Source organism: Melozone crissalis, unplaced genomic scaffold (assembly GCF_028551555.1).
Source record: "Melozone crissalis strain CALT ecotype California unplaced genomic scaffold, PUWL_Pcris_2 ptg000033l_1, whole genome shotgun sequence".
In the NCBI taxonomy this organism is placed as follows: Eukaryota; Metazoa; Chordata; class Aves; order Passeriformes; family Passerellidae; genus Melozone; species Melozone crissalis.
This window is the reverse complement of record NW_026535811.1, coordinates 18,732,168-18,756,937: the sequence shown is the minus strand read 5'-3', so window position 1 is coordinate 18,756,937 and position 24,770 is coordinate 18,732,168. Positions and strand designations below refer to the sequence as shown.

General features: G+C 43.5%; 1 protein-coding gene across 1 annotated transcript; it reads right to left on the bottom strand.

Annotated features, from left to right (window-relative positions):
• Nucleotides 1-15,668: 15,668 nt before the first annotated feature.
• KCNA1 (potassium voltage-gated channel subfamily A member 1) lies at nt 15,669-23,800 on the bottom strand. The gene has a single exon (XM_054281846.1). The coding sequence runs from the start codon at nt 23,692-23,694 to the stop codon at nt 22,219-22,221; it is 1,476 nt and encodes a 491-aa protein (XP_054137821.1). The 5' UTR covers nt 23,695-23,800; the 3' UTR covers nt 15,669-22,218.
• Nucleotides 23,801-24,770: the final 970 nt, after the last annotated feature.

Sequence of the window (24,770 nt, the reverse complement as noted above, 5' to 3'; positions counted from 1 at the left end):
ACATTTAAATAAGGAAATACAGGTGCCCACACTGAACTTCAGCCACCTACTCTGTATTGAGAGGTCTGTTAACCACAAGGAGCCAAAACCTTCTGGGTTTTTTTTGTCTCAAAAACACATTGATAACACAAGTATCAATGTTGCACCACTGCAGTGCCCAGATGCAGTCACAATGCATCTGATGAACCAGAGCTACAAATACTACAACTTCTTCAAGTTTCACTTAGGAATCTCCTGTTCAGGTGCTGTTTATGTGACAATACAAATTGTTTTGTGAATTAAAATGCAACCTAAACTTCTCACACTGTTTGTGAAGTCCTGCTAACTGCAATCAAACCTGTCTCTTCTGATTTTGCATTTAATTTCCAGTTAAGGCAACGACTAAGCTTTGGGTGACTTCAGTGAGCTCTAGAGCAGAGCCCAAAGGATTGAACACGTCTCTCCAACAGCAGAGAGCTGGCTAAAGACCTAAATGCTGTGCACTATCAACCAGAAAATCCTCCCTCACCTACCAGTTCCTAAAACATAATAAACAACTTGGATGAACGAAGCAGGGAGGACATTGAGGTCTATCTCTTATTTTATGACAGGTCCCCCTTCTGCATTTTGATGTAAGTTAACAAGCACAAAATTGTCCATACCCCATTTCTAGGAGGACTCCTGTGCTCAAAACAGCCAAAGCTACTGACAGCACACATCCAAAATCCACCCAGGAGAGCAAAACACAAGATTAGGCACAAGCATACCTGTACCACAAGTCAGACTGAGCCTGGTGCCTCCAGCCAGAGCTGACAGGGAGCTGTGATGTGTATCAGGTGTGTTGGGGTAATCAGGTGATCAGGTTAATTAAGTCCCCTTAGTGCTCTCCGGATCATGACACCGAGAGCAGGAGGGAGCAGAGCTGCAAATTGTAAATGAAGGCACAGAGAATTGCCATACAGGCAGGCAAAGTTCCTATGTTGTGCTCACACATCCCAACCTCCAGAGGACTGAGAGCCATGGACTACAAACCCTGGGCTGAAGCAGCTGGCACAAGGCAAGGCACAGCCTCTCTCCCCAGCATGACTGGATGATGCAAGCCCTGAATCCTCAGCTTTCCCCTGTCCCTGGCAGATCCCACAGTGTGACCTTCTCCTGCTTCATTCCTGGCACAGGAAGGACAGGAAAGGTGATTTCTGAGCTCCAGCCTGCAGCTCTCAGAACAAACTGTGATGCCTTGCTCTCTCCCCTCTTCCTTTTTACTCATGTAGCACCTATTCTCAACACAGGAGTGCTGGCTGGAATTGAGGGAGTTTGCACTGGGATAATTTTCTTCACAGGAGCTAGTATGAGGCTATGTCTCAGATTTCTGCTGGAAACAGTGTGGATAACCCTGGGATGTTTTAGTTCTTGCTGAGCAGGGCTTGAACAGAGCAAAGGTCTTCTCTGCTTCTTACCAGTCAGGGAGCTGGGGGGTGCACCAGGAGTTGGGAGGGGACACAGCTGTGACAGCTGGTCCCCATTGACCAAAAGGACTTCTCATACCACAGCACATGTGAAGAGGAGGAGGAAGTGGGATGTTGGCAGTGATGGTGCTTGTTTTCCCAAGTCAGCGTTACAAGTGATGGAGCCCTGCTTTCCTGCAGAGAGCTGAGCCATGGGCAGTAGGGAATGAATTCCATGTTTTGCTTTGCTTGCAGCCCACAAGTTTTCTCTCTTTCACCTTCCAATTCTCTCCTTCATCTCTCATTGCAGGGCAGTAGTAGCTGTGTGGGGCTCAGATGCCACCTGGGACTAAACCATGACAAAAGGTCATCTAGAGCCACCTCCTGCTCAGAGCAGCACCACCATCAATGCTAGACCAGGTCACCTGCAGCTTCATCCAGCCAAATCATGGGCATTTCAAAGGCTGGAGTTGCCCAGCAGCTCCAGGTGACTCATTCCTACCCACATGGTGATTTTTTTTTCTCATGTACATTCTGAACCTCAGTAATCTCACTGGAGACCTCACATGGGGATTTCTCTCCAATTTAATGTCCTTCCCCTTTCAGAGAACTCCCAGCCTTATCCACTGAACTCCCACACTAATACATGCTGCCTTGCCCTTACATTTTCAAAGGTTTATATAGGACATACAGCTGTAAAGCTCCTGTTAAATATGACCTAATTTAGTTCCAAGTTTAGCATTACCAGGACATTTTCAGGGATGGGAATTTCACGGGCTTGTGGCAGTGCAGCCATGTGATTTTATGAAACAGCATTCAAGTGAAACATTTTCAGTAAGGCACTCTAGAGGAGGCTATTTACAGGGGATCACTGTTTTCCAGGGTTTCTAGAGTCTCAAAAATTACCAAGCACCATTTGGCTGTTTCACACAGCCAAACGATTCTGTTTCAGGTCTGCCTGAATCACAGAATCCCCACAGAGCTGCCAGACACCTCGAGCATTATTTCAAAAGCATCACAGAGAGACCACAAGAAAGGTCAAGAGATCTGAGTCCCAGGAGCACCAAGTGCAATGCCAGCCCTTCCAAGTATGAAGGAAGCAAGCTGGGCAAATCCTGCCTCTGCATTCTCAATAGAAGGCAAAAAATCAAAGGCAGCCTGCAAACTGTGAAGCTCTCACTGCCCTTGGTCACACTGCCCAGCAGGACCACAGGGGAAATCACTTCTGAGATGTTGTAGTGGTTCTTGGAGGATTGCTTTGCTTTGGAGGGAAAAAAAGCCCCAAACCCTAAAATCCATGTTGGACTGTGCATTCTGACAGAAGAACAAAATTAATGGGCACAAAGGAGGTGGGAGATGCAGTGTAGGCAATGCTCAGCACAGCACTTTAACAGCGCTTTGAAAATTACACTTGAAATATAATTTGGACATAATAAATGGATTTGTATCAGTGAGTACCAATGCCTTGGAGGTGATATGAGCTCCTTAGTTGCATACATGTAAACACCTGGGTTTCAAAGGAGGGAAGCAAGAGAAATCAGAATGGAAAGGAGCAGTCTGGAAAACTCAGAGAGTAATAAAAAACTCAGGTTCGTCACTGACCAGGACATCAACGCTGAAGGAGAGCCACACTTTGCAGAACAATCTGGAAAAATCAGCCCATGAAAAACTGGATGAATCCTGTTACCTGACATGACCAAGCTGCCTAAATCCTCTGCAAGTTTCCTCTGCAAGGGGAAATGAGAGAGTGGGCAGAGAACCCCACTTTGCCAGGGAGCTACAGAAAAAGCTTTACAGCCACATCACAAATGAAGTGCCCAGAAGTCAATGAACTAATTTAAGCTACAGCTCCTCTGCAGACATAAGGTCCACATCTACACAGTGCCTTAAATAGCACACATTATGAATTTTCCAGCTGGCCCCATGTAGAGAAACTGCACAGGGAGAGACCATGCCTCAAATTATTGCACTGATTTCTGGGATCATCTCTATTGCAAGCCTAGAAGGAACCTGGGACAATTCCATTCAAGTGTGACAAAAAGGACTTCAAGGGCTCTGTTTATTAAGAAATTATTTCTGCCCTAATTTTACTCTGCCTTTTGCTTTCAGAGATCTGTCCTGTCTCTCCCAGGCAAAATGTTACTTTGAGTTGAGGTAAAAAAGCGAAGGGGAGTGACAGACATCTGCCATGCACTTGGGAAGAACCAAGAAGAAGAGTGGGGCATTAACTGTCACGACAGGGAAAAGTCACAGGAAAAAGAAAATGTAGGATGTCACATTTTCCAGTGACTAAACCCTTTCTGAAGATGTCTGAATGGCAACAAGGATTGCTGAAGATTTTTGCCTCTCACAAAAAACTCACAACTCAAAGGTCCCATGCTCAAAGGACTGGATTTGTATCTTTCAGATGTATTAATCAAGAGTTACTCTGAGATAAGATTAAAATGCTCTCTAGAATGGGCAAGAAGTTGTTCAATGAGCAGGGAATTTCTTTTGGCCTAATCACTATGCTGATGGGATTCCCATTACTAGAAACTTAAGGTTGCAATCCATGTCAGCCCTGAAAAGGATCAAAATATTAATCATTTTGTCTTGCTGAAAATTATCCATCAAAGCCTTGTTCAGCCAAAAAATGGGATAATAATTGAGTTATCTTGTCTATAAAATATTGATCAGAGAGTCTGTAAAGACTCTGGAATTTCTGTTGACCCCCCCCCCCCCCCTCCCCAGTGAGTTCTGTTCTCTCTACTTAACAAGTTCTGCTCTCTCCTCCACAGCAAGCAGAGAAAGATGTAGCTGAACTGGAGCTGTGGGAGGTGGTACCCTCTGGAAAAATTGAGTCTGTGCTGCAGGAGCTCTACACAACCCCCTTTTTGGCAGGAAAATGGTCAGTTTCTCAGGTAATGGTTTAATAAATCAGGGAGCTCACTAGAATGAAGCCTGCCAAGTGTGTGAAGAGTTTTTTCAGTTCCCTTTTGCCCTCCAAAACAAAAAAAAGGTATTTGTCCATGGACTAGAAGACAAAATAGTTTTTTTTAAGGGAATTTTTTTTTCTTCTCTTTGGACAGCCAAATGTTTTCTTCTACCAACAAGCAAACTCTTGGATGTGTTGCTGAAAAATTACGGAGAAAAGAGAAAGCTTCTACTTCAAATCATGTTTTTGCATGTTTGAAAATCTTTTCAGCTAGTTTTTTTCTAGCTGAGAGATTTTTATATGGTTGAAAGTAACTAAAATGAGGAAAGTTCCTCTCTCTTCTACTTCAGCTGGTGGTTCATGAAAACATCACAGTTTCCAGAATATTGATGGAATATCCTTCTGGCCAAAGTTTCACATCTCTTCCATCTGACAAGCAGGGAAGTGAGCTCTGTTCTGTGACACACCTGCTTTGTGTGGCTACAGATCTCTTTATTTTCCCTGACTCTTACCCCAAAACCTCTGCAACTGGACAAAACCCAACATCCCTCCTACCACTCCTCAGGAAATCAGACTTAAGGTCAGAAGGTTCCCTAAACCAGAAGAATCTAAGCATCCTCTTTTGTCCCCTGATTCTGCAGAAACTACTAGTGCTAGATGAGGACCTCCAGCCTGTAACTTTATCCATGTTCTTTTTCATAGACAATGAATGATTGACTAGAATGGGGATATGAGTGATTTTAACAGTGCATTCCAGCGCAGAATTAGTCCTTTGTGCCTGGATTGTTACAGTGGCAGCATCTGTTTCACGCTGCCATCAAATCACAGTGATGTTTCCACTCTCTCCTCAGGCTATGATGAATGTAATTTTCCAATGTTTGCCTGAATCCCACACAGCACTAATCAGCAATTATCAAAAGCAGCAAACACAAATAATTAAGATATTTCCACAGCATGCAGGCAGAGTCTTCTCTGGGATGTGGCCTCACACTGTCATGGCTAAATATGTTGTCTGTACCACCCATGAGAAACCCTGAGGGGAAGGGCTTCATCTCCATGTCTTGACCCCAGATCAAGCAAAACAGTGAGGATGAGGCATCCAAGGGATTTTCTGTTTTCAGAGGAAAAAGGGCCTTAAAAGTGATAACCTCTGTTCCAGAATCATCCTTGTAAACATGGGGAAACCCAAACAGGGGATGTGACAGCATTAGGTACCTTTAGAATCTGACATCATTATAGGTCCTATGGCAGATCAACCAGTGTCATTCATCCCCTCACTCCCAATTTCTCCCAAATACAGCCCAAACCCAAGAGATTTCAGTCTCCATTGTATTGATTCTCAGTCACATCTCCCTGTTTCCTCCAGTCTGGGCTCAGCCAGTCTCCATTTCTGTAATGCACTGCAGCCAGGGGCTCCTACCAAACTTTGACCTGGGGGATTTATTTTTGCTAATGTGTAGTATTCCTCCCGCTACAATGAGAGGGTCGTAAATAAGCACACTTACATATTCAAGTGTACTTATCTCAAATTCCCAGGAAAAATCAGTGCGTCTGTGTGAGCATGCTGAATGGGTGGGAATGCCTGCTGAAAAGCCTATACAACCAACTCCCCTCTCTTCTCTCGAACTTATTTTTGCTGCTGAAATTACCCTTCAAATTTGGAACTGCTGTAAAGTGGCAGATCTTAGAGGAAATCAGTGAACCTACAGCAGTTCCCATGGCCCAAGATCTCTTAATCGTAGCCTATTATAAACCAACCAGGTTTGATTTGACCAGTGGTTTACCAAAAGCTCAGACCTGAGAACCTCTCCTCCCAGAATCTTATTTAAAACTCTACTTTAATCTTTATGTCTGTAAATCTGCACAGAACTGACTCCATTCAAGTGAATTGAATCAACAGCAGCTCAAACAGGTGTCCTCCATGTGAATAATTCCATAAGAGACAAGAAAGCTGAAAGATTTTGCTTCCAGGTTCTGCATTTTGGTACTTGCCTTGACCAAGGCCTTTTAACCAGAGAGAGAGAGAGAAAGAGGAGAGAAAGAGAGAGGAAGGAAGGAAGGAAGTGTCGGAAGGAAGGAAGTGTCGGAAGGAAGTGTCGGAAGGAAGTGTCGGAAGGAAGTGTCGGAAGGAAGGAAGGAAGGAAGGAAGGAAGTGTCGGAAGGAAGGAAGTGTCGGAAGGAAGGAAGTGTCGGAAGGAAGGAAGGAAGGAAGGAAGGAAGGAAGGAAGGAAGGAAGGAAGGAAGGAAGGAAGTGTTGGAAGGAAGGAAGGAAGGAAGAAAGGAAGGAAGGAAGGAAGGAAGGAAGGAAGGAAGGAAGGAAGGAAGGAAGGAAAGAAGGAAAGAAAAAAGGAAAGAAAGAAAGAAAGAAAGAAAGAAAGAAAGAAAGAAAGAAAGAAAGAAAGAAGGAAAGAAAGAAAGAAAGAAAGAAAGAAAGAAAGAAAGAAAGAAAGAGAAAGAGAAAGAAAGAAAGAGAAAGAAAGAAAGAGAAAGAAAGAGAGAGAAAGAAAGAGAAAGAAAGAAAGAGAGAAAGAGAGAAAGAGAGAAAGAAAGAAAGAAAGAAAGAAAGAAAGAAAGAAAGAAAGAAAGAAAGAGAGAGAGAGAAAGAAAGAAAGAATCTTGTGTATTTATGTATAGATATCAAGGGTATTTCTCATTTCTATAACTACCCATTTAACTTTTGAAAGAGATGCTGACCATCACCTTTTAAGTTTTAAAGCAAACTCTATGTACCAGAACCCAGGCTGCACATGAGAATGTATCTATAAGGTGATTTAGATGACCATACATATAAATTCTCCAGGGTTTCTGTGCCTTCTGCAGCATCCAATGCTAGAGGACAGACAACAGGGCTGCCAGATCACACCAGCCTGGGACAAACTCCAAGCTCCTCATCCGGCATGGGTGGGCAGGGATGGGCCTCCAAATGCTTCTGTCAGGATCCACAGTTCCTCATGATCACACTGCCCCACTTGTGATCACACATCCCACGGAGATGATCAAAGGACTGGGAAAGTCTGCCATATGCTCCAGGAGAGGCTGGGAGAGCTGGGACTCTTCCTGGAGAAGGGAAGACTCAGGAGGGCCCCACCAACATGGATGAATTCTTGATGGGGCAGGGTGTAAAGAAGACAGAGCCAGACTCTTGTCAGTGGTACCCAGTGGTAGGCCAAGAGTTAATGGGCACGAACTGAACAATAAGGAATTCCACAGAAACATCAGAAAAACACTGGGTTTGGGTGTGAAGGTGATGGAACAGTGGAGCACATTTCTCAGAGAGATTGTGAAATCTCCATCCTTGGAGCTACTCAAAAAAATGACTGCACATGGTCCTTTGCAGCTGGCTCCAGGAGACCCTGCTTTGGGCCCAGAGGCTGGACTAGAAATCACCAGAGATTTCCTCCACACTCAGCATTTCCATGATTCTGTGGTACCACTGAGCAAGAAAATACCAATCTTCAATACCTGGCCCAACACAAATGAAAACATCACCTGACAACTACAATTATTTGTTAAAGAGTGCAAAGAGGAAGTATTTACAGATACCATCCATTCTGAAATTGGGAAGAAAAGGAATGACAAGGGAAAGGGTGGGGAGGGAGGCAAGGGGACAGGAGGGCAAGGACCAGGATGCCCAGCACTTTAACTGTTCTTTAAACTGTAACATTTCTTCATTCTCCTAAGAAGACAAAAGTAATTCCATGAACCACAGACCAAGATGTCCATGTGGCCCAGGGCTGCAGGACAAGTACCATATTCCTTGGAGAGCTGTGGAGAAGGGGAGCACTGCGAGAGGCCTCCAACTTACCCCTCGTGGTGATTCTGCTCCAAAGGCCAAAGTTCAGGCAACCACACAGACCCCAAAGAACTCCCATGTGTCTTGGAGTCCAGAACACCAGGAATTCTCTCTCCCTCTATGCCCAGGGACTTTGAAGAGTCAGGTAGTGATGGAGGCAGTGTTGGTACTCAGATTTTCTCAGGGCAAACTGACATGTGTGTTGGGCAGCGAATTTGTAGATGTGGCTTTTTTCACATAGCTATTTATCCTGAAGGCTGGGAAGGCTCAAACAATTACTTCGAAGGCTAGAAATTGCTCACAGCATCAATGGATTATAATGTCCCTTCACCATATTTATGAGCAGAGAGAGATTCACCTGAGAGACATTTCCTAGCAGACCCATAAACTTGTTGCTTCTACTGAGCTTCACATCATGTGAGTCAACAGAAACCCTAAGAGTACAGCAAAGGGTGAATCAGTCTTTTATTCATGCAATAAAAGTATTGCCTGAAAAAGTTCAAACAAATGGAAATTGAAAGACCTTTTTGTCTCAGTTTCCCCATCAGTCACAATCTCATCTTCCACAGAGATGCTGCTCACACAAGTTGTAAATATAATGAGTCATAGAGATTTTCTCCCATTTATCCACAAAACACCTGCCTCACTCCAGATGTTACTGAATAGAAATAATCAGAGATGGCTTTGTTTTAAACACTAATCACCAAGATTATATTAAAAAATAAAGCTTGGTTTTACTCATGTTTTTAGTGTAGTCACACTGTGGGATCAAGGGCTTCATTCTACTTGGTGCTTTACACCAACAGTTACTTTCTAGATTGGGTGACAAAGCATGGGAATTTCATCTGGAATAACCACAGAACATCATTCAAGTAACAGCATCTACTGCCTTCCCACATGTCATTGTTAATATAATTCCTGCACAGTAACATATTAAGAGGTGCTGAACTCCATGAGAATTTAGGGCACTTGGAAAAATCAGCTTGGAAATGCACAGGGACTCACAGACAAATGCCCTCAATTGCTCCCTGCTGCCATAAGCGGCTTTTGTACTACAATTTCATGGCTTTTTTGTGCTCATTCACTTCACACTGATAATCTCACAGGGCCACTGGATTCCCCAGAACCCAGCCCATTTCAACCAGCTGAGCTCCTAAGTGGTCCTTAGTCTCATTTCCTGCTACAGAGACATTCTGTAGGGGCTTCTTCCCTCCCGTGGCACCATCCTGTAAGGAGTGACAGGACAAGGGGGAATGGCTTCAAATGGACAGAGAGCAGGTTTAGATTGGATATTGGGAAGAAATTCTTCCCTGTGAGGGTGATGAGGCCCTGGCACAGGTTGCCCAGAGCAGCTGTGGCTGCCCCATCCCTGGAAGTGTCCAAGGCCAGGCTGGATGGGGCTCTGAGCAACCTGGGATAGTGGAAGGTGTCCCTGCCCATGGCAGGGAGATGAACTTTAGGATCCCTTCCAACCCAGACCATTCTATGATTCTGTGATCCTCCCCCACCCTGAAACAAATAAAAATCCCCTGGGATGTATTTAATAACTCTCAGTGTGATGTAGAGGAGTCAGTCACATCCTATCAGCCATGATGCTCTGAAAAGATCCAGCTGTTTTAATAGCTTTGTCATCATCACTGCTCATCAGTGTTTCACCATGGAGAGTAAGAAGTCCTGGAGCTGGGTGTAAGTTTTGGTGCAATTCACACTTAAATGGAGGAGACTCACCTCCAAAGTGAACATAGATTATGTTTGTAGAAAAAAAATTCTGGTGTGTGTTTTTAACCATGTTCTGCACAAAGTAAGATAAACAAGCAGACTTAAAGTATCACAGCAGAGATTTACTGTGAGAGAATTAAAGACTTAATTCCCCTACACTTCCAGATAATATTTATCTGCAGGAGGTTTTAAATTCCCTTGTAAAAGCAAATACAGCCTGGTGCATGTTTAACTTCCACTACAGTAAATCATATTTTCTGATATTTTCTGCAGTAGCTTTATCACTGGAGTGTTAAAGAACTCTGGAGAAGAGTAGGAGTTAAAAAGTTTGCTTGCTCTGTAGATGTCTCCATCTGACCTTTTCCATGTATCCTAAATAATTCTCCATCTTTCACTCATGGTTTTCATAAACTGTTCCATATTAAGTACAAATCTCTGCACAGGAAAAGAGAACAATTTAAGTCTTCACTAGAACAGTAAAATGGGCAAAATAAAGGATGCTCATGTCTTTATTTGCCTTAATTTTTATTATCTTAAAGCATATACTCTGTGATCACAGAACACTGTTCAGAGTCACTGTTTAGAGCCAGCAGATGAAAATATATTTGGTGTCACTTTAACACATCTCTCCTTTAAAAGAGGTGGGTTTTTCCCATATATTATATTACAGTAGAACCTGATAGGCAAGATTCTTTCCTTCTGGCCAAACTGAAGCTCTTATTTACATAAAACTTTATCAGATGTGAATAGGAAATGAAGACCCTTAGCTGGTTAGTTCAGAAGAAATTAGTTATTTTGACTTGCACCAGGGCATTTTTCATATTATATAGGAGCAATGAACTGCACAAATGCAGCCAGTGAAATCTCTTTTCCCATGTTCATCACATTCATATTGGTACCCAAGTCACAGGAGTAAGACCTGAATAAGTATTACCAAAAGGAGACACAGAAATCAAAAGACCAACACCTGCACTCTGCTCCCTGTCTGCCAGTCCCAAATGTTCCAGCCAGGACGTGGGGTTGTGTGGACACACTGATCTGTTCTGGGCTGCTCTCTGTCTTGGGGGCTTTCAGCAGCCTTTGGAAGGTGTCACAAATGGGTGAGATCACAGACACCTGCAGGCCAGGAGAGGCACATCCTAGTCCTGTCAGACAGAATGCAGGCTTTGAACATTCATTAGCAATACTGGCTCTATACCCTGCTGTGATACCCAGCTTCCATTTGCTACCTTCAATTAATAATTGAAGGTATTGGCTCCCATTGTTCCCAACTGCTGTTCAGGATCCTCGATAAATAGATTGATACCCTGGATTAACACAGCACAGCCTGAGCATCCCCAGACCCTTGACTGGTCTAAGGGACTGACACAAAAGCTCCCTTCACATTTCTGAAACTCCTGAGACAGAACATGGTTTCTCTCCAACACTGAAAAGCTACCAAAGGATGAGAGCAGCACATGAAATATTCACAGGGCAAACAGACACGGAGCCAAAGTAGATCAGAACAGAACTCCAGGCCTGCCCAGACCCCAGGAAGACTTCACAGTTTGCACTCACATCGAGATCTTATTGCGTTTCTTATCCCAAGTGCCAACAAGGTGCCGTGCTGGAGATCAATTCAACATTACCCCAGCAGGACCAAAGCAGTGGGTTCAAAATCTCCACACCAAACATACAGACTTGCTGGAGACTCAGCAAAAGCTTCACACAAACTGTGTGGCTTTGACAGACTGGCCACAGGACAACAAAAGGCAGTGGTCTGGTTCATGCCACTTTTATGTCTCAAACACTGGAGGATTAATAAAAACATAAAGGAAAAATGTGCAAAATGTTAAGAGCCAAAAAGGCCAGAAACCAATGTGGCATGCAGTCCACAGGAAGACATGAACCCATTGTGATTTATTGCACAAATTTTTTCAAGACAAGAACGTTTGTGTCAGAACAGTGTTTTCCTCACAGGCAAAAAGATTTTCCATTTGGTGTTTGGAGCCTTAAAGTTAATCCATCCTTCTGTTGAACTAAACCAACTCCCCAGGGTGACTTTGGGGTCTCAGCTCAGATGGCAACACCCAGTTCCAGCTGCATCCCTACACTCCAGTGACCAATTGTCACTGTAACCCCAGAAGTGCACAGCTCTCTGAACATCACCCTGTCACTGCACAAACCCTGCAGTACTCACATCTTTCCCTCTTCAGGACTTAAATATTAAATACCACAAGAGTTTAAAGCCTCATTAGCAGTAAATATTCTTCTCTTGCAATTCAAGCCATTTCTTTATCATTTAAATAATCATAAAAGAGTATGTATCCCAAGTAGCAAGATAATTTTTAATTTCTCCTTCTAACTTTCCAAATTCTATCCAAATTTTTTTTTAAAAAATTGCAACTGAAACAACCAAACTTAATAATACTAATTGAATCTGCAGGTGTCAGGGCAGAGGGAAATAAGAATTAGTATTATTATTAGTAGAATTAGAATTATTATTATCCATTAGTATTTCAGGAACATTTGCAAGTGATTTATTTGCATTAAAAGCCACAACAACAGCCAAAGTCCAGCAAATCAGGTTTCTCTGGCTAAATAGAAAAGCACCAAAGGAAAGCTGAAAGATGGAATTGGCTTGTTTGGGGCTGAAGATGAATACTGGAACACACTGAAAACAAACCAGAAGACTCAAAGAAGAAGGCAAAGATGAATCTAAACACCTACCATTGTCTGAGTGATTCCACTTGAAGGCAGAACCCTGTTGCCAGTCTCAGCTCCCACCATGAATCCAGAATGTCTCATGACCCAGCTGCCACAAGAAACTAAAAAATCCTTTATTCAGAGTTTAGTGCAGAATTCTGCATGAAGATTTGTGTTCAGAATGGCCAAACAGCAATGAGCTAAACAATCAATACATGAAATACTTTTTTTTTTTTAATCCCTCAACCTGAAAAGAAATAGTTAAAATCTATTGTGTATTCTCAGTATTCATGACAAATAAGCTGGAGGATCCATCTGGGTATCAGCCTAGGAGATGTGGAACTCTAAATACCACTTCCACTGCACCTGGGTTTCACTCAGCAAAACTCTTATGTGAACTGAAAACAGGTGAGAGAGGATGGAAAGGGTGACCCATGAAATGCACCCATCCTTGACCTGTCCTCTTCCTAAGGATCAACCAGTGCTTTTTCTGCAACTCTCCCTGTCACAGTGACAACTGCAGGCTCCTCTGCTCCAGAGCCAAATGTGCTGTTGCTCCTACCTAGTGAGAGGAGGTCACCAAATATACCATCTACAATTACAGTTTCTTCTGCTAGCTGTAAAAGGTTTCTATTCAAGAGTTGCAATTGTCTTCTCGCTGGAATAAAATGTGAGGTATTTTAGGAAGCTCTTAGAGGAGCTGAGTGGATTGAAGCATTGTTGTGCTAATTAAAGCTTCTTTGATTTTCCAACGCTTAATCTAACACTCTGTGAAGTGAGCATTTTTATAGCAAGGCCAGCCATGGGAGATAATGCAACTCCAAAAGTACCCAGTAGAAGCCTTGAGCACAGAATGTTTCTCATCTGAGAAAGAGCACAAAATCGTGGTGTTTCTGCAGCCTTCTGAGGGGAAAAGACAAAACCCTATTTACTCCTGAGGACTCTGGGTTACTTCAAGAGCCTGTATCTGGCTGTTGCAGCCAGAGCAGACTGGGGACAGCCCTGAATCAGATGTCTGACCTGTTCTGGCAGTCACACCATCTGACTTACACTGCCATCCTGAAGGCACCTGCTCCAGGTGCTGCAGAGGATGGGATGGGCAACACCCTAACACTAGGGAAGGGTGCACCCATCAGAAAAGTTTGGTTTTGCTTTCAGAGCTAAAAGTTGTTTTATGGCTTGGAGAAATTTTAGGATTCACTGAAGAATGAAGACCTGGTTTCTGCGCGGCAAGAGAGTGCATATTCACACCCGAGATCCACAGGATTCCATAAAGCAATTGTTTTGTAGTCACTAATCAAAACAGTACACAAAAACTGATCAACTTCCAAGATTAACTGCCAGATAAATCAAATTTATGTTGAAATCAACAATATTATACAAAGAAGGTAACAGGAAAATAGCACCTTGTTACTGAATGGACTCAGTTCCTCTCTGTATTGAAAGCCTGCTGAATTATTGCTCCTCTTAGAACACACTTGCCAGAGCAGCTGAAGAAAAAAGGAGCTTATTCCATGGATCCTCATGTCTGTTACCTAAGATATATCTGCAGAGACACATTTTTTCCCCTCAGTGTAGGATGCTTTAGAAAGAACTTATATAGGAGGTGGCTTGGTGTAACCAAAGGAAGGACTCAGCATACAACTTTCTTGTAAATTATGCAGTATAAAATACAAGATAGGAGGATTTGCATTTTGGGGTAAAAAATCCCACACATTTACTTTTGAGACTAAGGGATTAACACAGAGATTCAACTAACTCAGTACAAAGTGTTGGTTGGTTGGACTTTTTTGTTGTGTGGATTTTGTTTTTTTTTTTTTTTTTTTAATTGTGTTTTGGGGTTTTTTGTTGTTGTTGTTTTTTGGGTTGGTTGGTTGGTTGGGTTTTTGGGGGTTTTTTTATGGAGTGATTTTAGAGGTCAAAATCATGTCCTAGGACCTGGTCCTGAATGCACAAAGTTTCAACAGGAAATAATAGGAGCTTTGCTAAGAGCAAATGGGAGAAGATTGCTGCTGCAGAGATGATAAACATGCTTTTTTTGGTTTGGGTTGGGTTTTTCTAAACACAAAATAGAGAAATAAAGAAGCAATGAGACTTTAGACACACCTAGAGCCAGCAAAACTCACTGACAGTGATCACCCCCTTGACCACCACAAAGCAGCCAACAGCAGACAAACAGCTTGGACCAGACCCATTTAAGATCACTGCAAATCCTTACTAACAACTCAACAAAACAATTTCAGACAGTTTGTAAATTATATTCAATCAACTGACTAAACACTCAAAGCTATTGATGAACGAGGGTTTAATTGACAAAAGCTTTTCTCGACTAAGAAGTCAGGCAATAAAATCACAGGAGAGGCCACACAAAATGTTCTGCCTCGTGTAAGGCCAGGATATTTTCACTTCCTTTCACCAACGTGTGATCAGCACTCTGTGTGCATCCCACTGTTGGAAACTGCCCCTATCTCCTAAAAAACCCTTCTCTAGGTGGACTCCCAGCACACAACAGCTTTGGCACAAAATAACGAGCATACATGTCATTGCCTCCTTTGTGAACAATGCAACATTGGGACATGGCATGCGTGGCTCTCCCAGCACACTCTGCATGAAACACGCCATGATAAAGCAATTTTCCATGGAAAACAACATCAACTCACTTGGATTTGCTGACATCCAACCCAACCCAAAGCCCATGGTCAGTCACACAATGGTTTGAAACCTGGTTACCAGTCTGCACTCAGATGGTAATGTTAATTAATACCCACAAACCTTTGGAGGGTGCAGTCAGTGCTCATGGCCAGTAGGTTTAACGTGATTTTAAGTTTTGGTGGGACTGAGTGATGTCTCAGTAATGAGTGCAGCACAGTTTGGCCGCAGAACATTATGCAGGGCCAGGTCCAAAGCCTGCACAAACCAAGCCTTTGGATTAATTGCACTGTAAAGCTTGAGTAATCATTTACAAGCCTCTCAAAGCCCACAGCCACATTTCCCACTCACTGCATTGCCATTTCTTATATCACTCAGTAGGAAAACCATCAATAAAGCAACCATCAATTTCAGACAGAAATGGCCAATAGTGACAGCAGAGAAAACAGACTCCAGAAAATAACCAGACAGATTAAAACCTGGGTAAGATCCTTAAAAATTATCTTTAATTGATGCCAAGTATGAACAGATGAACGAGTACAGAAGCAAGTAAAATTGCATAGATGAAAACTATGCATTTCAAATAGTTAAGAACTCATAACATCAGATGTTCTAAAAATGGTAAGTCAAACAATTTCACTATTTGGAAGTAAAATGAGCTGTAATGTGACAATGAAGTACATACTTCACCCAAAGTATAAGCGATTGGTGAATGGTGGAAATAAGTACAGCTGTGTCAGCTTAAATGGTTTGTTGCCCTGATGGTGCACTTTCATAGGGAGACTATTCAGTTTATATCTTTCACATCGGCAATATTTGATCTTTAAAGTCAGAGGTATGTCTGAGAGGCCATTTACAGTTCTATTGACCGCTGTTAGTTATTCATTTCAAACCGACATACTGCAAAAAACACAGTGTTTTACATGTAAAGGAAAGGAAAAAAAATATTTCATCATAGCAGGCTATAGGTAAGGGTTTGCTGAATTTAATAATAAAAATATCATTTTTACTTTTGTACAAAAGTAAAATATACATTTGATCCCAATTACATTATAGAAATGTCATTGAAACAATAACATGGATCAAAGACTGATGCACCTAAAGGAACTGAATGCAACGTCTTCATTTTATTATAGAAACTAGAAATGGATGATGATTTTTTTAATATATAACTTGTAGTGACATTTGCTAGAGCCTGTGAACAGGTGAAATATACAGAATTACACAGATATTAACAGAAACCTTGAGACAAATTTCAGTTAAGACCTCAGTTTCATTTTATTTCCTTTGAAAATATCAAAGCATGCTATACCTTGACAGCATAAATTGTTGACCTCACTGGTGGCAAGTTCACCTGCACTGAGTGAAACTGTAGAACACCCTGAAGTTTCTTTTTTTTTTTTTTTTGCAGATACAAATACTGACTCCTTTAAGAATACTTGATAAGCATTTCAGGAAAAAGAAATTCCCTACACCTGATTAAGTAAAGCCAGAACAGAAAACAGAAAAAGAAACTCAGCCTGAATTAAGTCCAACCAAAACTGAAGTGTAGGTCCCTGATTAAAGAATCTCAGAAAAGGAGCCTGTTCCAGACTTGCAGGAGGCAAGTTTGGGACAAACTTGCCCTGCTGTGCAATTGCAAGGACAGCTTTCGAGTTCCGTCCAGCTCTGCGGCTGCCGAGGCTAAATCACACCTTGGAGCTGACTCTGCGTCCCTGTGAGTCTGAAATTACTCTGAGGATCACTGGCATCAGGCTGCTGGAAGCCTACAGGATCAGACCATTCCTGGAAAAGCTGCAGTACCTCCCTCTTCTTCAGGTTAGGGGAAACGATTAATCCAGAATGGCACCCCTCAAGCAATAGTTATCAAGGTAGCATTTGAAAAGGAATACATTCTCTCCATGTATTGCATATGTATGCAGAAGATTTTGTTCTAAAATACAACTTTCCACCTTTTTCTAATACATTTCTGATGTTCCTGACCTAGTGTTGGTTGTGTTTTGTTTAATAAATGTACATATAAGAAACTGCACTGTTCAAGTGTGGACTGTGGAAAAGTGAAACTCGCCCTCAGCTCCTTAAAATCAGAAGGTTTTGAGGTTCCACTTGGGCTGCAGCTCTCTCACAGTAGAAACTAACTTCCTGTACTTCTGCCTAATGAAAACAATTGTCCCTTGGTATTGAAAAAACCCTGTCAATACAAGTTGCCACTGCTACTGTTGTCAGTTCGGGCACCTGCAGCCTATAATGAATGACACACAGCTGATTTGTTAAGAAGCGTCTGATCTCTGAAATCTCTGCGTGGGCAAAAACCACTGCTGCAAACAAGAGGACTTTGGCTGAATTTTGTCCTGTCTTCAGTGCTTCATTCTGTCTCACAAGTGCTTGTCCATGTGACTAACAGTACATCAGGCTAGCACCTGTGCCGTTCTGTAAAGTGGAAATTAATTTCCTTGGGCCACAATTGTTTTCGGCTTCCTGAAAGGCAGCAGTGGTATAAACCAGGAACAAAAGGAGGGACTCACCAGAACTGGCACCAGGATCAAGTGTTAGTTTCCCCCTCAGTAAGCCAGGCTGTGAATCTGCAGCACTCGTGTACCAAGAGTTTTGGTGCACATGGGCACCCCCTGCACAATGGGGTCACTTCCAGTACATCTAATGATTACTACAGGCTTATCTGTCTGAATGGGCTTGTGAGGCAGATGAGGTAAACTGCATTAAGCCCCATTGTGTTCAGAATTAAAGCAGCCTTAATTCAATTCAGATTACTTCCTTTTCAAAAAGAATGACTCTAAATCAGATTAAGGTTGCTTTAATACTGCAACAGAATGTCCATGCTGGGCTTTAAAGCAGTTTAACAAATCTACTTTAAATGCACACCTTTCATTAATTCGGATTAGGTTTCCTGAAGTCCCCGGTGGAGATAAGGCTTAGGACACCCCATGCAGGGAATCTGTATGGGTTTGCTAGTATGCTGTGAACTCACAGCCTGGCTAACTGCACCCCAGCTTCCTCATGAAGGTGACTAAATCCAGTTCATGGCCTGTGCTGGAGCTGCCACAGAGAGGGTTTGAGCTCTCAGCGGTCTTGCAGAAAGCCCTGGGTTCTGTGAAGGAACAGGGTACAGAGTCCTTCATTTTCACTCTCACCCTTGCCCCTCTGCCTCTCCCTAGCGCTCTAGAGCTAAGTATGGTAGAACCAGATGGGGAATTTTGGCAGGGATACCAGTCTATGGGATTCCTGCCCACTGACTCTCAGCTCCATTCCTGCCTCTGCACTGCAGTGCACTGCTGCCTTGCCCTTGCCAGGTAAATTCCCTCACCCCTTTCCCTGAGTGGATGAAGGAAAAGCTGCACAGGACCAGTTAAGAAGCACAGAGAGGCACAGAGCAGTGGGTGGTGGTGAGGGCATGGGGAATGATTCCTGCTGGAAAAGCTTTCTTCCCCTCAGCAAACTAAAGACTGCCATATCCACTGGGTTCCCTGTCCAGCATAATGTGGGCATCACTTCCAGGAGGTACCTACCAATGGAATTCTTTCAGAGAAGCACTACACTGGCTATCAGCTCATTTCCAGTCCTCTTCCAGTTACATAAAAAACCCCTTAGAGTCCACGTGTAGCAAAAAAAAAACATAAGGGCCAAAAGGAAAAAAAAATATATATAAAAAGAAAAGAAAAAAAGAAATAAATAAATAAAAAAGGGATACTTGCTGATAAGAACAGGCAGTTTGTTAAGTGCACCTTCAGGCCCACAAAGACATTTCAGCACTCCCGTGTAAAGGGAGTAAGAACCTTGTTTTTGTTATTTTTTTGTGTCAAACTTGTCAAAAATGCATGCCTATGCTACATGATATTAATTCCTGTACTCCATATGGGTTGAGATCCTTTGCAGTGAGCTGTAAGTGGACAAAGCAACATTCAGGCTCCCCAAACCATGAGTTCTTATGATCCGTCCCAGTCTCTTGACAAAGAATTGCTGCATGCAGCACTTTTCTCTGTGCATAAGCAGAATGATCATCACTCTGCACATTAAATTAAGGTGTGCACACCCAGCTGTGGCAGAAGGTACCCAAGTGAGGCCTCATCTCCCAAATGCATCCTTCTGATCATCGGTCCCACAGCACTGAATTGATTATTGCTGTTTAGTTTAGTCAGATGGTGGTTTTATAAGCTGAGTGCAGCATTCAAGTCCATTTTGATATCAGAAGTCATATCCTATGATTCAAGAGTTTGGGAAGATCAGGACCGCTGGACTTTAACAGGGAGAGAGGTGTACAAAGGGCAAGGGCGTGAGCAGGGGACAGGAAAGAAGCTTTACAACATCTACCTAGACGATGTAATGCCCTGCTTTATATGATACTTTGCACTTCTTGCAGGAATTGGAGCTCCTTCAGTTCTTGATCTTTCTCATCACTAAGATTCACAGAAGTCACACAGTGAGAAATAAAGTCAAGTCTTTCTGAAAACCTGGCAGGTCAAGCTTGTGCGTAACTGCAGAGTTAGGGTTGGTTTTTAAGTGCTTTGATTTTATTTTATATATACATGTGCCTGCATATGTATGTGACACACACAGGAGCAGACATACATATATATATATATATTTATACACATATATACATATATCAGAAAGATAGGGGAGGAAAGGATCTGTACACCATGGAAGGAGATGTGTTCAACAGCAGTTGGCCACATGCTAAGTGCAGAATGAAGATCCTCAACTTTGTCATTTGAAAAATTAAGATTAGTGCCTATATGTTTGTTCAGATCTTCCAGGGCCTAGCAGTCAAGGCTGGCATGTTGCAGAACATATCTTCTCCTAGCATTGCTTCCCTCACCAGGAAATGATGGAAGTACAGTAAGATCAGAGACCAGGAAGAAGACTATGGCTCAAAGGCTTTGATGGGATCTAAGATCTGAAAGAGGATGGAGCAGACAGGGATGGGAGGGTCTGGCAAAGCCTTTCTCATCTACCTGCTGGGGAACCCAAGGGAAAGAAGAGCACAGTCCTCCAGTCTGGTTGCCTGACTGGGCGATGCCCAGGCTCCCATTCCTCCTGCACCCTGCCCTACAGGGACAAGCTGCCAAAAAGCCACCTCAGGGAAAAGAAGGGCTGATACAGTGATGTCAGTGATGCCTTTATGAACAAACCAGGGAAATCTGAAGCTTTGCATGCACACAACTAGGAGTTATTTGGCAGAAGCTAATGCAGAGCCCTGCAACATGAGCCTAGCTAGGGAAGGAAAGTATTCCACGGGCACCGGTGATCTCTGCCTGCCTCTTCTGCATCCCTCTCACTCACACTTGATCTTTCTATCCTTAAACCTTTCCATGCTGCACTAGTAGACAGCACAGGACACAGGATCCTGACATACAGGACTGACTCCTCGTCCTTTCCCTCGGTGTCTCTGATCCACTCAGTTCCTGGAGGCACTTTCAGCAGTTTTGGGGGGTGTAAGATAAAGGCACTGCGCAACTCTCTCAATCAATCTGCTGGGTCTCTTCAGTGAGTTTTGGGGGGATACAAAAAAGTCTCAACTGATGACTGCAAAAGAAACCAGCTGCTGCAATTCGGATGCATGTAATAGATAAGTTTCATTTACATTCTGAGAATGCACCAAAAAGCATGCATCTGCACCTTTCATCTATAGAGGATACTAGGTTTTTAGCTGTTGCTATATATAACTTGACTTGTTAGTTTTCCATATAGCTTTTCCTTTAAGAGATGGGATATGTTCCCTTCTGACAACACCTGGACAAAAGCCAACACACTTCCCTGAGCAATGCAGGAAACAATCAGGTTTCTCTAATCAGTTAATTCAGGCCCTCAGTCTATCAAGCACTTTTTTTTTTGTTTTTATTGTTATCATTATTGTTGTTATTATTATCATCATCATCATCATTATTATTATTATCATTGAATTCATGCACTAATTAATTCAAGTTACACTTTAATCAAATAGGCCATAATGCTGAATATTTGAACATGCTTTGATCTCCAAAAGTTATTGTTCCCCTTTGACTAACATACGCACTTAAATACAGTACTTTAAATTACTAGTCAACGATTTAATAAATTAAGGAGTGCACTTCTGGTGAATGCAAATCAAAAAGAAAAAGAAAAGAAATGAAAAAAGAGAAGAGAAAGGACCTATTTTTAGAAGATTCAGCTCAAACGAAAGCTTATCCGCTATTGACTGAGGTAACGTTTCAAGCATGCGATCATAAAATAAATAGTATCAAATTCAAACATGCTTATATTAAACTCCATTGTGCTATCTTGCAACAGAGGGGCTTAAAGTTTTGTATCCAGTTCCAAACGGGGAGCGGGGGCAAAGTGTGTTCCTATCACCTGCATGTGAGAGGACTTAGCAGCATTGCAGATGTTTTGTCTTCAGTTTTGTTTGTTATTCTCCTTTTAGGATATTTCTTCTACAGAGAGCAAAAGAGGTTTTTTAATAAGGTGCTGTGTGGATCTGTAGGTTGGAAGGATGGAATCTTTCACAGAGGGGGCGGAAGGAAAATTTGCACTCCTTCATAAACACCATGGCAAATGCTTGCCACAAGTTTTGGCTGATCTTTTTGTACTATTATTAGCTGATGCACTGTCTTGCAACTGTGTAGTTTTGCAGAATATTTTTACTGGAATCCATGCATATGCTTAATAGCTCTAAAAACTGTCTTGCTTAGTTTAAGATAGCTTTATCAAAAAAAAAAAAGTGAAAGAAAAAAAAAGAGGAGATAGGAGAGGAAAAGTTTAGGTCTACATCATAACAGCTTAAAACTAAACTAGTTCAAATGGTTATAATTTGCCAGGTGGAAAATGTTTTTTTTTTTGAAAATAAACAAAATTTTATCTTTCATGGATCCTGGAAGCTTCTTTATTGCAGAGCAAAGATTTGCAATGCAACAATGCATTTACGAGGTAAATAAAGCATTCAAAGACTATCAGTAAAGCATCTACAAAATGTGACTGTGTCACTAAAGTCTTCAAGCTGTGAGTGGGGATTTTGTTTTGGGTTTTTTTTGTTTGTTTGTTTAAACATCAGTCAGCAGCTTGCTTTTATTAACGCAGTTTTGGTTGGCTACAGTGCAGTTGCCAGTTCTGAGATTAGCCTCTCTAAAATTGTCTATGCTATTATTCATATCCTCTTCGATTTCCATGTACTCAGATTTGCTGATTGTGGAGGAGCTGCGGCGACTGAGATCACTGTCAGATGCTAAATTAGGGGAGCTAACGTGAAGTAACTGAGCCTGTTCTTCCCCTTCTGTTTCTCGGTGGTAGAAGTAGTTGAAGTTGGACACGATGACAGGTACAGGCAGGGCAATTGTCAGCACACCAGCGATGGCACACAAGGAGCCTACGATTTTGCCTCCAATTGTCACAGGGTACATGTCACCATAGCCCACAGTGGTCATGGATACCACCGCCCACCAGAAAGCATCAGGGATACTTGTGAAATGAGACTCAGGTTCTTCAGCCTCAGCAAAATATACCGCACTAGAGAACAAAATCACCCCAATGAAGAGGAAGAAAATTAGTAAACCTAGCTCTCTCATACTTGCTTTGAGGGTCTGTCCCAAAATCTGGAGGCCCTTAGAGTGCCGGGAGAGTTTGAAGATTCGAAAGACTCTTACCAGTCTGATGACTCTCAGGATGGCCAAGGAGGTGGCCTGCTCTCCTTTCTGAGTCCCCTCCCGCTCGGCCATCTCAGTGCCCAGGGTGATGAAGTAAGGGATGATGGCCACAATGTCAATGAAGTTCATTATGTTCTTGAAGAAATCAGTCTTGCTAGGGCAAGCAAAGAAGCGCACCACCAGCTCAAAGGAGAACCAGATGATGCACAGGGTCTCCACAACAAAGAAGGGATCTGTGAAGATGTTGGACTTGTAGACCTGGGTGGTGTTGTCAGTGCGGTGCACTGTGTACTCCTTGTCCTCCTTCAGCTCAGGTAATGTCTCTAGGCAGAAGATCACTATGGAGATGAGGATGACCATGACAGAGACTATGGCAATAACCCTTGCCGGCCCAGAGCTCTCTGGGTACTCAAAGAGGAGCCACACTTGGCGCTGGTACTCCCCCTCCGGCAAGGGTCTCTCCTCATCTTTAATGAATCCCTCATCTTCTCGGAACTTCTCCATGGCCTCCTCGCCCAGCTCATAAAATTTTATCTCCTCAGAGAACATGTCCAGGGGGACATTGACGGGCCGGCGGAGCCGCCCCCCGGACTGGTAGTAGTAGAGGATGGCGTCAAAGCTGGGCCGGTTGCGGTCAAAGAAGTACTCGTTGCGCAAGGGGTCAAAGTAGCGCATGCGCTTCTTGGGGTTGCCCAGCAGCGTGTTGGGGAACTGGGCTAAAGTCTTCAGCTGTGTCTCGAAGCGCAGTCCCGCAATGTTTATCACCACGCGCTCACAGCACTCGTGGTCGTCATGGGCAGCGGGCTGGTAGCTATCCTGGGGGTGGCCAGGTAGCGCAGAAGTCTCATCCATGTTCTCTCCAGCCATCACGGTCATGGTGGCACAGAGGAAAGGGACCAAGGGGTAGGGGAGAAAGTGAGGGAAAGGGAGGAGGAGGAGGAGGATGGAGAAGCACAGATAGACCCAGGGCAGTTCAAGGTGGGGGAGGTTGAGGGGGTTGGGCTGGGGAGCTTGAGGAAGGGGTGGAAGGGGAGCCTAAAGGATGGAAATACCCAAAAGGGGAAAAGAGAGGCGGGATGAAGGGAGAGGCATCAGGGATGATGGGAGGGTGAAGAAAGAGGGAAGAAGTACCTTTAGGGGGGGCAGAGGGCAGGTAAGGTGAGGGGTCCTGTCCCCCACACCGGGAGGCTGAAGGTCTATGGAGTGCACCCCCAGGCTGGAGTTCCCCTCCCCAGCTGTCTCCTTTAGCCTTTAACTCGATCCGTCCACTTTTCTTGCCGGCTTCACCATCGCTGCAGCTGCTGCCACGAAGCTACCACACACACACACACGCACACGCACATACACATAAAATAAATAAATAAATAAATCACGGGCTGGCTGGGAGGCGAGTCCTTGCAATGCCAACTCAGCAAATTTCCATCACCTGCCTCTTCCTTCCCCCCTCCCACCACCACCACCACTGCCCTCGTCCTCTCCTCTTTTGTGCTGGGGAGGGAGAGAGGGATGGAAACACTCTGCTTTGAAAGCATAAAGCTCACTTGCAGGATGGAGGCTGCCAGGGAAGAGAGAAACAGAATAAACCAGCCCCCAAGCCCCTCCACATACACACACACACTCAGGCGCAATGGATTGGCTTTCACATCAGCAGGAACATCCCGTTCTGCCCACTACAGCAGTATATGCGGAGTTCTACGCGTTCCTACACATCCCTGGACATGCACCAGGGCCTCCAAGGCAGGAAGGTGCCCCGAACTCATCGGGAGGGCTTCCCGGGAAACTTCAGCGGGGTCAGCTCCTGCAAAGGAGGCTCTCGAGCACCGCGCTCCCTGCTGTGGAGACTTAGCTGAGCACTGACAACTTCATCACACCGACTGGAGGGGGGGGAGCGGATTAGGAGGGGGGGAGGCAAGGCATCTCCTCTCCTGCTTTGCAGCAGCTAAATGTAACTG

What these genes read in the sequence shown, in the direction of transcription:
- KCNA1 (XM_054281846.1), bottom strand. Translation starts at nt 23,694, where the DNA reads ATGACCGTGATGGCTGGAGAGAACATGGATGAGACTTCTGCGCTACCT.